This window comes from Carassius auratus, chromosome 1 (genome assembly GCF_003368295.1).
Source record: "Carassius auratus strain Wakin chromosome 1, ASM336829v1, whole genome shotgun sequence".
NCBI classification, from domain to species: Eukaryota; Metazoa; Chordata; class Actinopteri; order Cypriniformes; family Cyprinidae; genus Carassius; species Carassius auratus.
Genome location: NC_039243.1, coordinates 16,511,965 through 16,525,251, shown reverse-complemented (window position 1 = coordinate 16,525,251; position 13,287 = coordinate 16,511,965). Strand labels below are relative to the sequence as shown.

At 38.2% G+C, this 13,287-nt stretch overlaps 1 protein-coding gene across 2 annotated transcripts in view; it reads left to right on the top strand.

Moving 5' to 3' along the window:
• LOC113088627 (POU domain, class 2, transcription factor 1-like) overlaps positions 1-12,857 on the top strand; it is an 83,878-nt gene extending 71,021 nt beyond the window's left edge. Inside the window, exons 9-14 of one of the 2 annotated variants that reach the window (XM_026255820.1) lie at positions 1,433-1,572; positions 5,311-5,493; positions 8,743-8,821; positions 8,910-9,186; positions 9,815-9,900; positions 10,898-12,857. In XM_026255820.1, the coding sequence (XP_026111605.1) occupies positions 1,433-1,572; positions 5,311-5,493; positions 8,743-8,821; positions 8,910-9,186; positions 9,815-9,900; positions 10,898-11,169 (1,037 nt within the window). In that variant the 3' untranslated portion in view covers positions 11,170-12,857. Of the gene's footprint in view, positions 1-1,432; positions 1,573-5,307; positions 5,494-8,742; positions 8,822-8,909; positions 9,187-9,814; positions 9,901-10,897 lie in introns of both variants that reach the window. The other variant, XM_026255798.1, reaches the window with a different exon arrangement.
• Positions 12,858-13,287: the final 430 nt, after the last annotated feature.

The following is a 13,287-nucleotide window of genomic DNA, read 5'->3' as shown; positions in this document are numbered from 1 at the left end:
CCACTTATATTATACGACTGACAAACTGCAATGGTTTAAGAAAAAAAAATCTCTACCTGTGTTCTACTGACGAAACAAAGTCACCTACATCTTGGATGCCCTGGGAGTAAGCAGATTAGAGCCCTGCACGGGCCTCAAATCTAGGCCCGAGCCCGGCCCTGGCCCAAGACGCTCAGGCCCTAGCCCGACCCGTGTCCAACAGCTCATCAGAATTATCCGCCCGAGTCCGACACGAGCCCATGTTTTTATTTATTTATTTATTTTATTACACAGCGGAAGCCTGCCCTATTTGCAACAATTAAAAAATGGGTCAGTTTTGTGTTATGTTCTTCATCAAGTTAATTTAGAAAAATGTTTGGAGCATTTTTTTAAAAATGATGATTAACGTTAAACAGCCAAGCTGACAGCAAGTAGCCTAAAACATATTTAATCAATTAAGCCTCTCAAATTAACGCTAATACTTTACTTGGCTACAATAAAATTCATAGATATAAAACACTTAAAGCATATCACACAGCCAGTTAGTTTAATAAATGTTTATTTATTAAACCACAGTGAGTAAAATAAAATAAAAAAAAATAAATACTGAGGCAGGCTTGCAACAGCGCTCGCAAACGAAATGAGAAATAGCCTGTAATCTAAACAAATTAAATTAATTAAAAACAAACTTGCAGGTTATCTTACCTCAAAAATGCACCACAGAACATGTCCATTCTTTTTTCCATTAGTTTCCAACAGTTAAACGAAAATAAAGTCCAGTCAAATGAAAAATTACAACAGTCTCTTAAAGAGCATCGTCGAGAAAAAGAGTAGCCTCCAGAGTGGAAGGTTTTAACTGGTTTTAACCCCATCCTCCTCTCTTCTATCACTCTTCCCGCTGCGCTGAAGACACGTTCGCTGCTGCTGCTGACGGGACACTAAACACAGAGCGAGCCAGTCTTGACAGTTGCGGCAGCAGGGTCTCGTGCTGTTTACATTTACATTACTTTAGAGGCCTATAATAGCTACTACTACAATAAGTGGATATAAGTGAAGTATAATCGTGGGTCGTGCTGATGGAAAAGGCCCGGCATGTGAGCTATAACGTGAAAATTGGCCCGAAGCCCGGTCCTAGGGGCATAAATAAGTCGGGGCCTGTCGGGCTCGGGCTGAAATGCAGGGCTTTTAAGCAGATAAACATAATTGTTTTTATTTTGGGGTGAACTATCACTTTAATTTAAGTAATAATATGATATACTCATAGTTTTGTGAGTCAGCTGACACCAACAGGTCTAAACCAGCACAAAAACACACCCAGCTAAATATGAGCCGCTTGTAATTATTGTCAAAATCCCAGAAAAAAAAAAAAAATATATATATATATTGCACATTCCTACGTCTATTTGAGATCATCTGTAGGTTTTTTTTCATGAGCATCTCTGCTCTTCCTCAGAGAACATGTCTGCTGACTGTGTGGTGTCGAGTCAGAATGAAATGTCTCCGGGTCTCTGTGAGAGTCTGAACCGGCGGCGTAAGAAGCGGACAAGCATCGAAACCAGCATCCGTCTTGCCTTAGAGAAGAGCTTCCTTGAGGTGAGCATGACCATTAGAGGGCATCAGAACTCAGCATACACCACCTTGTCACACACACTGAGCTCTGCCCCTCCTGGTTACTGTTGTAACAATACACATAACAGTGAGCTGCAGATTTGTGTTTGCTAGTGAAATGTTATTGACTGTGACACAGTCATTTACACCAGTGGTGTAACAGGTTTGTCCATGGGACCCATATTTTCCCATGGTCATCAAGCCTCGACCAACTTTAATATATGTACACACATATAATAGTGCTGTCAACGTTAACGCGTTAAAGCTGCGGTAGGGAACTTGACGCTCTAGCGGTTAATAAACAGAACTGCTTGCGTCTTGCGGAAGAACACTGTAGCCAGAACTACTTCTCTCTGTTTATGTCTATGAAGAATCACAAAGGTACTGGGTTACTCCGCCACGGTACCCCCGAAGCAATCTAAAATAGTCCGAATATAAACTCTAATTATAGGTGTACCCTAGTGATTCAGGACAAGCTATAAACACTGTTTGGAAAATGGATTCATGGTGTACTCGCTTATTATGTTCATTTTTCTACATTTTGAACACAAACAAAGTTATGGACCGCAGCTCTGATTGGTTGTTTTTTACCGGGAGCGCATGACTTTCTGCAAATGGCAATAGGACCACTGGGAGGAGCCAGAGGAGCTTGATTTTTTTCACAAATTATCTGTCTCATATTCTACTGTCAGGACATAATGACAGGTTTAATATGTAAAAAATATATTTTTTTACAAAAGTTCCCTACAGCACCTTTAACGCATGCAATTAATTGTACAATCCTTAATACGATAAAATAATTTAATGCTAAATGACTGAAGCACAATTTCTATTCTAACCCTTCTCTAGTTGCGATTATGGCATTTTAAGCTGCTAAACTCCAGGAAAATTTTCAGTCCAATGATCCAGTAAGCAAATGCATTCAAACAATTCATCCAAAACAGCGCTATTATAAAGTAAACATGGCTGATTACATTAAAGATTGCAGAGAGAACAGAGACTTGCATTGCGTTTTCAGTGAATTATTCATTCCAGTGTGTTTCACTTTAAAACACAAGCTCTGTCATATTGTCTCTGAAATGCATGAGCCCTCACATGTCCCACTGTGTGAAGTACAGACTAAACAAATTGTAAACACATCCCACAGCTGTATGGCCAAGTTGATACACAGACAACGCTTTCTGGACTGGATAACCAGTCTCGCTAGTAAAGTTTTTATGGATGAAGACTGCAATCAAGGTAAAGACGATTGCGGTGGCGTACAGGAGTCGTACAGTAAATGCATTATAATAATCATGTATGTTTGCTCTTGACGCACTGATCGCACATTGTATTTATGCACAGGCACAGACATTTCTAAAATGTAAAAAAGCTCTTTGCTGTTGCACTGTACACACTATACAGTTCTGATATTTTATTCTTTCATATGTGACCCTCATATGTCTCAATTATAAATTTTATCAAATCGGACTAAATGAGCTTCCCATTGATGTATGGTTTGCTAGGATTTGGCTGAGATACAACTTTTTGAAAATCTGGAATCTGAGGTTGAAAAAAAAATGAAATAGTGAGTAATTCACCATTGAATTTCTCCAAATGAATTCGTAGCCATTTATAATACTAATCAAAAATTAAGGTTTGAAATATTACAAAATATCTTCATGGAACATGATCTTTACGTAATATTTGAATGAATTTTGCCATAAAATAAAACTCAATAATTTAGACCCATACAATGTGTTTTTTTGGATATTGCTAAAAATATACCCCAGCGACTTAAGACTGGTTTTGTGGTCCAGGGTTACATATGTGCTTTTATTGGTCCCTTATATCCTTTGGTTCTTTGGTATCCTTTTGGCACTTTTCATTTACCAGTACCAGCTCGACTCGTCTCGTCTTGTCTCTGCACGCTTTTCGCTCCGTTTCCATTGCAGATAGGTACCTCCAAAATAGTACCTGGTAGCGACACCGCAGGAAACTACCGTGACCATAATCTTCAACGCAACACACACCCGCTACCCACACACACAGGACAATGGAGGAAATCGAGTGTATGTATGAATCACCTCCTCGTTTGACCACGGCGTATTCTTCAGTGTTGCCATAATAGTAATAGGTATATCATGCAATCTCTGGCCAAACTATTTAAAAAAGGCGGGGTTATAGCTGATTCAGAAGCCCAGATTGTCGTAGCAAAGTCAGAATTACCTCAAGTCTTAGGTTCACAAAAGGTCATCCATAAAATGCTTTGCTGTTCTGTTGTAAGTAATCTTAAAGATTCCTAAATGCATCTATTTTCAGAAAGCCAAATATAAAGTGCTTTTGCCTAGATGGACGCATGGACGATGAACACTAACTGTGGTTACTGAAACCACGCCTTCTTTCTTTGAATGAACATTTGGGCGGCATTACGCAAATATTTCCACATATTGATGTAGACGTGGGGGCATGTTTGAATGAGCCATTTTAGGGGGGCGTGGCAGAATATCAACTTTGATATACTTTTGATATTTGAATATCTCTTTGGATTTGAGACTTTAGTCTTTGCAACTTTACAGATCTTCTTTATGCACCAAGAACTTGTAACACTCCAAAGACAAAGGAAAAATTTTATTCGCATCATATGACCCCTTTAAACATAGACATAAATTGTAAGAATATATCTAATAATGATTAATAAACAGCCTGTAAGGTAAGGCTATTAAATAGATGTCCCTGTACAAAACCCTGCCGGGGTGGGGGTTGCAGAAACATGGCTCTCTTTGAGAAAGTTAAAGTGAGGAGAAACGATTCCAATTTATAAACTAGAAAAATTATAATCCTCACATAACAAGGATTAACCATGGTACACACAAAACATATTCAAAATACATATTATTAATAAAATGATAAAAGTAAGGAACTTCTACGAAAGGTTTCCTTTGTCTCCAGTGTTGAGGAATTTGGGGGGGGGTTTCAGGTCTCCTTTGAGGCTCGCATGGGTATCGTAAAATAATTTAAGTCCAGCCAGGCTGGCGCCAGGCCAGGCATTTAGTGCAAACAGGGTTTCATTTGTATGCCTCAATTTAACCCATGAATCGATGACCTGCATATCTGTTACACAAGCATGCAACATGTGAAATAAAAGTAGTTTCATTTGCGCTTTAGTAAAATGATATACAGTGTGCGACGCCGCATTTGCACATGCAATTGAAGAGTGTATGCTACAAGCACAGTATAACGTCTGACAGGACAGGATGGTTCATTTTTCTGAGGTGAAACTTTTTATTTAATAAGTTACAAATAACGAGAGAATAATAGGACTGACATTAAGCCTGACAACATCTCATCTGACAGCAGATGTCTCTACTAACAAAACTAAGTTTTTCAAAATAACATTCTCGCATCAGAAAAACACAGAAATATTTTGTTGAATATCTGTTGTTGATGTTGTTTCTTTGACTGTATACTCTGTGACCCACTAAGAACGGTATTGTGACCCACCAGTTGAGAAACACTGATTTATACTGCTTTACACTGCAGCAAATTACCGCAACAAATTCTACTGCGTTTTTGAATAATTTACGTAAAATTACATGTTAACAATCCAAAAGAGCAAGCACCTGCGGATGGCAATAGATGTTAAGGTGATTGATGTTTTGGAGGCAGGGGTTAGCTGATATCTGTAATAAACGCTAATGAGACAAAGATTACATTTGAGCGTTTCTGTCTCATCTACAGCAGAGTCAAAAGCCATCATCAGAGGAAATCACGCTGATTGCGGATCAGCTCAACATGGAGAAGGAGGTGGTACGCGTTTGGTTCTGTAACCGCAGACAGAAGGAGAAACGGATCAATCCTCCCAGTAGCATCGGCGGATCGCCTGGATCAGCCATTAAAACTATCTACAGCAGCTCCACCACAGCAGTATGTCCTAAACCAGAGTTATTACAGATCCTGCAGTCATGTGACACTGTTTACTGTCTTCATTCGTGTTCATTACTGACATTATTCTGCTGCTTTTTTTAACACAGTAATTTAATGGTGATGAACATCTGGGTCAGAAAGCCCTAACTGAAGAGATCAGTAGATCCCCCACAATCCAGGTCTAAATAGATTAGATTACATTCAACTTTATTGTCATTATGCAGAGTACAAGTACAGAGCTAATGAAATGCAGTTAGCATCTAACGTACCGTAAGACAGTGGTAATAAATACAGTTGATTGTTTTTTTTTATAGACAGTTTACTGTGCTTTGTACAGGAACAATGTTAGACAGTTTACAGTGTAATAGCTTGAACAATGTGCAGACTGTGCAAAATATACAGTGAGTAGTGCAAATTGTACAAAGTACTGTGACCAGTGCAGTAAGACAGCAGGTGCAGGTTAGATTGGTGGTGTGGAGTTCAGAAGGGTCACGGCCTGGGAGACTGTAACGCCTGCCGGATGGAAGAAGGGTGAAAAGTCCATGGTGTGATGAGAGACATCCTTGTTGCCTTTCCCAGGCAGCTTGTGATAAATGTTCTCAATAGTAGATAACTGGGTACCGGTGATCCGTTGGGCAGTTTTCATCACCTGCTGGAGTACTTTGCGGTCAGAGCCGGAGCCATTGCTGTACCATGCAGTTTGTGAGTATGCTTTCAATGGTATAGCGGTACAATTCCACAAGGATCCTGGGATTCAAGTGAACTTTCTTAAAGCTCCGTAAGATTTAAAGGTGCTGCTGTGCCTTTTTGACCTGGCAGAAGGTGTTTAGGGACCGGGTGAGGTCATCAGAGATGTGGATGCCAAGGAACTTAAAACTCCATACACGCTCCACGACAGCTCCGTTGATGTAGATGGGGGTGTGTGCTTAACTCCTAGTCTACCTGAAGTCCACAATGATCTCCTTTGTCTTCTGGGTGTTTAGTTCCAGATTGTTGGTGGCACACCACACAGACAGGTGCTGCACCTCATCCTTGTTGGCTGACTCATCATCATCTTTGATCAGACCTACCACCGTGGTGTCATCTGCAAATTTGATTATGGTGTTGGAGCCATAAACAGGAACGCAGTCTTGGGTGAATAGGGAGTACAGAGGAGGGCTCAGTATGCAGCCCTGTGGCACGACGGTGTTCAGGGTGATGATGGAGGAGCAGAGGTTATCTAACATAACAGACTGAGGTCTGTCAGTCAGAAAATCTAGAATACAATTGCAGATGGATGTGGTGATTCCATGCTGGAGATCAACTTGGAGGGGATTACCGTGTTAAATGCAGAACTGAAATCAGCGAACAGCTTTCTCAAATGTGTATTTTGACTGTCCAGGTGGATGAAGGTAGAGTGAAGTGCCATTGAGATGGGGTCCTCTGTTGACCTATTGCAGCAATAGGCAAATTGGAATGGGTCTAGTGTAGCAGGGAGACAGGATTTTAAGTGGGATGCAACCAGCCTCATAAAGCACTTGGCAATGATGGGGGTGAGTGTGACAGGACGGAAGTCATTGAGGACCATCTGAGGTGGGGAGTGTGAAAAGCAGTTCATTGGGTTGATGCTCAGCTTTGAGGGAGATCTCCTTATTATTTTTATCAAAACGAGCATGAAACTGATTGAGCTCATCAGGGAGGGAGGCAGAGCTGGAGGGAGGCACAGTGCTGAGTGGTTTGTGGTCTGTGATAGATTATATGCCTTGCTACATATGCCGGGGATCTAAAGAATTGAATTGTTTCTATCCTCTGTTTGTATATGAGTTTGGCCTGGCAGATAACCTTTCCTCAGGTTGGCTCTGGCTGAGCTGTAAGTCTCCTGCTCTCCAGACCGGAAGGCTGCATCTCTTGCTTTGAACAGGAGCCGAACCTCTCTGCTGGAATTGATGTTGAAGAGTGGAGTCAGCACATTCCAGACAGATTTTAACAATTCTTATTGTAGGTTTCACACATTTGATGATCAGGGTATACTTGGAGAGACTGACCCAGTTGAAAGAGGGATGTGCAGCCCTCCACGCTTTTCCCATCTTTGTTTATGATCTCTACGCCAATGCTGAACACTTGCGGTCGGTGCGAGTGATCTGCTTGTCTGCGGTGATCTATGTAGCTCGGGCGGGAGTTCGCTGAAGTCGAAAGGATTATCCAAAACTACATTGGAAAACTGTTTTTTAGCACTATTTTCTGAAATCTGGTAAGACGCTGAGCCTTGCTATGTGTTCGCGCCACCATCTTGTGTCCTATTTTAACAAGGGCTGCACGATTAGCTGAAATAAAACAAAATCACCATATGGCTTAGTGTGATTATCACATAATTATTAAACTTTTTTATTTTATTATTTTAAAATCGTTTTATTGGTATTTAACAGGAAAATACATAATGATACATTCAATGAAAAATAAGAGATTTTAAATCGTCTCAATTTAAACCCTTCCAGAACCAGAATATTATAAGCAAATAATTAAAATAATATTATGCAATGGTAATATTTCTCATTTTATTGAATACTACTAATTAGTATTATATAAGGCAAAATAGGACTACATGGGGAAAAATGTGAAAACCCGTATTTGGCCTTTGGCCAAGTGTTTCACTTTGTTTGGCTTCGGCCAATAATTTTCATTTCAGTGCAAACCTAAATACAATAATTACATTTCTTATTTTGTTTAATACTTGTATTTAGTAACATTAAAAATCATAATAAAAGTATTAATAATAATTGTTGTAGTCATTGATGTTTTTTTTTTTTTTATTCTAAAGTGAAATATAAATATATATTGTACTATTTCTCTTAATATATATAAAATGACAAAATAATTATAATTATACAATTTTTCTACAGCTAAATAAAACCATTACGAAAAATAAAAAAATAAAACTATTAAACAATACAATAGTAATATTTAGTAATGAAAGTAGTAGTAATTATTATTCTTTTGTTGTCTTATTGATAATATTTTTGGGGCAGTCCTACAGACAAGCACAGGAAACCAGGAGTTTTTTGTTGTTGTTGTTGTTGTTGTTTTGGGCATTTTAAAATCTGAATTCCCATTTTTGTCAGAAAAATCACTTTTATATATTTTTTTTTTCCTAAAATCTTGCAGCACGACTGCAACCTCAGCTGTTTTGTGTATGATGCTGTAATCTGTAGAGTGTTTCTGCATGTGAAGTGTTTTCTTATCGATTATTGATGAATGATTGTTTGTGTTCAGGTGTCCAGCAGCACAAACACACTGACTGTCAATTCTGTGGTTCCTCTAAACAACAGCATCTCAAACCTCACACTCAGTGGTGCGTCCCTCTGACCAGTACAACTTTTCCTTGCTCAATATTCCTGATGTGGGGTTGTGAGTCATGTGACACTTTCTCTCTGCTGTAGGTGGAGTTCTGGGTCAGGTGATGTCTAACTCACCGTCTGTCATCTCCATGGCTCCTGCTGTGACCACTTCTGCCCCTGCCGTGACATCACACTCGATCAGCCCGTCTGCCACTACCGTAAAAAAGGAAATTGCCGCTCAGCCAGTTTCCATTGCAACAACAGCCACGCAGGGGGCAGGGCAGCTGCTGGTGACAGGTACAGGACTGGGCGGTGCTAATCTGACTGCTGTCACAGGCTTGAACCCAACAATCATAACGCCATCACAACTGACGCAAGGGTGAGTGTGTGTGTGTGTGGTATTATGGACAGGTTTCATTAAAAACATCCCTTGTCACAATTCACACCAAAATAAAAGGATAAAAAAATAAGAAATTTTATTTTACTTAAGTCAAGACACTGTGGGCAAAACCCATGTGTTTCATGCAATGGTCAATTTTGAGTTTTTTGTGTATTTTGCTTCTATAAAGTCTTCTTTTAGACTAGTGAAAAAAATCCAGTATGCATGTATTTATTTAAAGTTTGTTTATTCATTTTGATTTAATGCACTTTTATTACACTTAATCCATTTGAATTTTATCTGTTTTAATAAAGGTGACTATTTTGATATTTTGGTCCATTTTGCTCCAGACAGACTTTGTTCAGATTAGTGGAAAGAAAACACACACAAATAACCAAAAACATACACTCAATGACAGCATGAAAATGCAAAATAAAAATATTTTTCATGTGACCTTTCATGTTAATCTGAGGTTTTGTTGGTCACTCTGTTGACGATAAGAAATACTCCCACAGTTAAATCTCATTAGTTGTAAACGCTGCTGCACAGAGATGAAGGACATGTCTGACTGGGACATGTGTTAGAGACGGCTGACTTTACAGATAATTTCTGCTTCTGTTTTTTGCAGTGGGGCGTTTTTGAGTTTGGCTCCTGCTCTGGGAAACGCTTTTGGTCCTGCGCTGATGAACAACAATGCACTGGCCACCATCCAGGGTAACTATGTTATTGTTCATCTCAAATCTAATTAATGTGACTAAGGCATGAAGAAATTAAGACATTATAAACATTAACACCATGATTTTTTGTAAAGCTGCTATGAAGCAATGCGCTGTAGGGCTGCCATGATTCCTTGATTAAATTCAAGTACTCTATTATTAAAAATTGTCAATTAACCGGCAAAATACTGGAAGTAGCGCATTCCACGGACGAGAAGCCATGAAAAGCATTACATTTTCTAAGGCTGCACGAAATATTAAAACATTTAAAAACCATAATAAAGCGTAGTGCTAGTGTGAATTCACAAAAGCTGTGATTCAATTAAATAAATATATACACTGCAGGTTTAATATGCATGCATCTCAGAATGGCTCCATTCGCAATAGATAGTTCATCTTGGAACAATGTGCACCCTTCTATCATATTTATAAGGTAAATAATTCATAAACCTATGCCAACACAGAAGAATACATAATTTTCTTTGTAAATATGTTCAAAATAAAATAACGTATAAAAAAAATGTAAGTTTTTAAACTTTAATTAAACACTCCCTCTGAGTTTGCATGTTTCGATGACAGTGGGTGTAGCATTTATATCAGAAAGAAGTAGGCAAATATTAAAGTTTATGTTGACTTTTGAATTAAATGTTGTTTGGTCAATATTAATCAAGGATTAGATCTCAATCTAAAAACAATCATAAGGCCACTGCTAAAATACAAAGTTATATAATTGTATTGTTTTATTACTTTGCATTTGAACAGTTATTGAACAGTTTGATTATTTTCTTTTTATAGTTTATTTGAACCAATTATTATTGCCTCATTGCTATTATACATGTATTTTAAGTCTATTGTTCGCTTAGGTTTATTTTTATTACCACAAAAAAAATCTGATTAATCGTCAGAATAATCGACCGATGACTCCATTATCAAATTTATTTTTAGTGAGAGCCTTAATGTGCCATATAAATATATTCCATGTGTTTTTTGGTCAGCTCTGACTTCGGGTGGCATTCTGCCTCTGAACTCCATTAATGGAAACACCGGCCTGCTATTCGCCAACACCAGTGCAGGAAGCTCTTCCCCCAGTCTGGTGACCACGCCCCTCTTCCTCAACCCATCCAGCCTCTCTCTACTACCATCCAATCTGCTGTCAGCAGGCGGGGCTGGAGGCGGAGCTTTCAACCTGCAGCTGGCCAGTGACTTGCAGCAGAGTTCTGTTGCCACGACAACCAAGAGCATTGCCTTGGCCTCAAAGGCTCAGTGAGCGCATGCGGCTCGGTCCAATCCTGTGCTATTACCAAAAATGCTTCTGACATGCTTAGTACTTCCTGCAACCGAATGTCTGTCGCGCATTTGATTGCTTTAGGAAACGGTCAGGATTTAACTTTATTTTTCAATCTATTTCTTAAACTTACGTCAAAATTAACCAAAAATTTTAGAGAGATTATTTCACATAACAGAGTTTATATTGACTTTCTACAAGGTTTTGTCTTTTTATTTGCGGCTCTGTGAAATGGGCTGATTGTAGATGATTTCAGATTTATATCCAAAAGATCTTTTATGTTGCAAATTACTGCAGCGCTGGGTGGAGGTTCTATCAGATGACTTTTGAAACTAGTATTCTAACTCAACATCACTTTATAAATCCGGTTAGAAGGCTTTAAACTAGTTATAATCCATCACAGTGAGCGCTGCAACTGTGAGAGATGCAAATGAACTCTGCTGTGACATGTTTGTTTGAACATTGATTCTATTTGTAGTTTTCATGTGAATCAGCGGCGAATCTGAATATATTAAATCTGTGTGTAATTCCACCCCACATGTATGTCTGTTATGAAATGTTGGATGCTGAACTTTTATTTCCCATGTTTCTAGTGATTTGAAGCCTGTGAATGGATCGATCTGATCACTCTTTAATGTTTTTCCCCAAATATAAGTGTTTTTCTTTCAGACTGTAGTTGCATGTGGCCGTTATTGATGTGCTGTTACCTGTGACGCTTTGAGTCATTTGAGAATAGCAGCAAACAGAATCACAAAGGAAGCTGCAACCAAAGCCAGTCTGTGTTTTGTTTTGTTTTGTTTTGTCTGGTTTCGTTTAGTTTAGTTTCCCATGGCCGGACAGAGGCATGTAGCGTGTGCATGAGCGCAGGGGTCAGAGGTCAGAAATACCTCCAGCACCGATGCTAAAGCTGCTTCCTGTGATGCGCAGATCTTCAGCTGAAGACTCTGCTCTCAGAACTACTGTGTACAGTCTCTCTTAACATGTTTCTACTTCATTTGTTTCTTTGCCAAAGCAACTGCCTTTTTTAAATTCAGCTTTCATGGCATGATTTAACATGTTTCATTGACATCTCGTTGTTTTTATCTGCTTTCCAACAGTCTGTGTGAGAAACATAAAGATGGAACTATCAGCGCATGTAGTTTGAACCGTTTCAGCTTCTTTCCTCTGATCATTTTTTGTATTTGTACAGACAAAAATACTGAAACGAGGAGGCAACATTGATCTGTTAATATTACTATCATTTAAATTTTTGTCTCATGCTTTGTAGATTATTATATTCTGTATATCAGTGATTTTGTGCGAGCTGCTGCACTTTAGTTTCATGTTTACTGGCTTTATTATTTTCTGCAAGAATGAGAATGTGGATGAAAACCAAAGAACCATCAGCTTTTACCGACTCTGTTTCTTTTCATCCTAAGTCAAAAAACACACTAAATACAAGGGTTATATATAAATATATATAAAAAAAAAACACTTAAGCGTGAAAACAAAAGATTTTTCATTTTCTCTTTGCCTTGTCCTTTCCCTTGATTTTAGTTTTTGTGTGTTGTTTTTTTAACCTGTTAACAACTGTCACCCTGTCCCGTGTACGGGACGGGACGCCTACGTTTACTTCACTATATTACAATTAAATCCTAATCTAATCATGACAAACTATATATCGTTGGAAAGGTCTAAGACTCCTAAGTAGATATTTTATATATATCATTTTTTATATATATCTTAAGTATTAGATTAATTTATGGCAAAAAAAAAGTATTCTTTGTTGCCTTTTTCTCTATCACACTTTAGAAATCATCAGACATGATCTATCACTTGAAAACTTAAAATCTCAAAATTCATCCTTTGAAACACATTTTAAAATCAAACATTGCATTACCATGAAAATGGCACATCAAATTCATGTTACAAAATGTTTTCAGTCATGCATTATAAAAATGTAGGTTTGGATCATGCACTTTCAAGTCTATGTAAAAAAAAATGTAAGTGACAGTTATCAGATTAATGTATAATTAAATTTTATTATTATTAATAATATTTTTTTTTATCCAGAGATTGATTTTCTGGTGGAATATGAATCATGAGATAAATCATCTCATG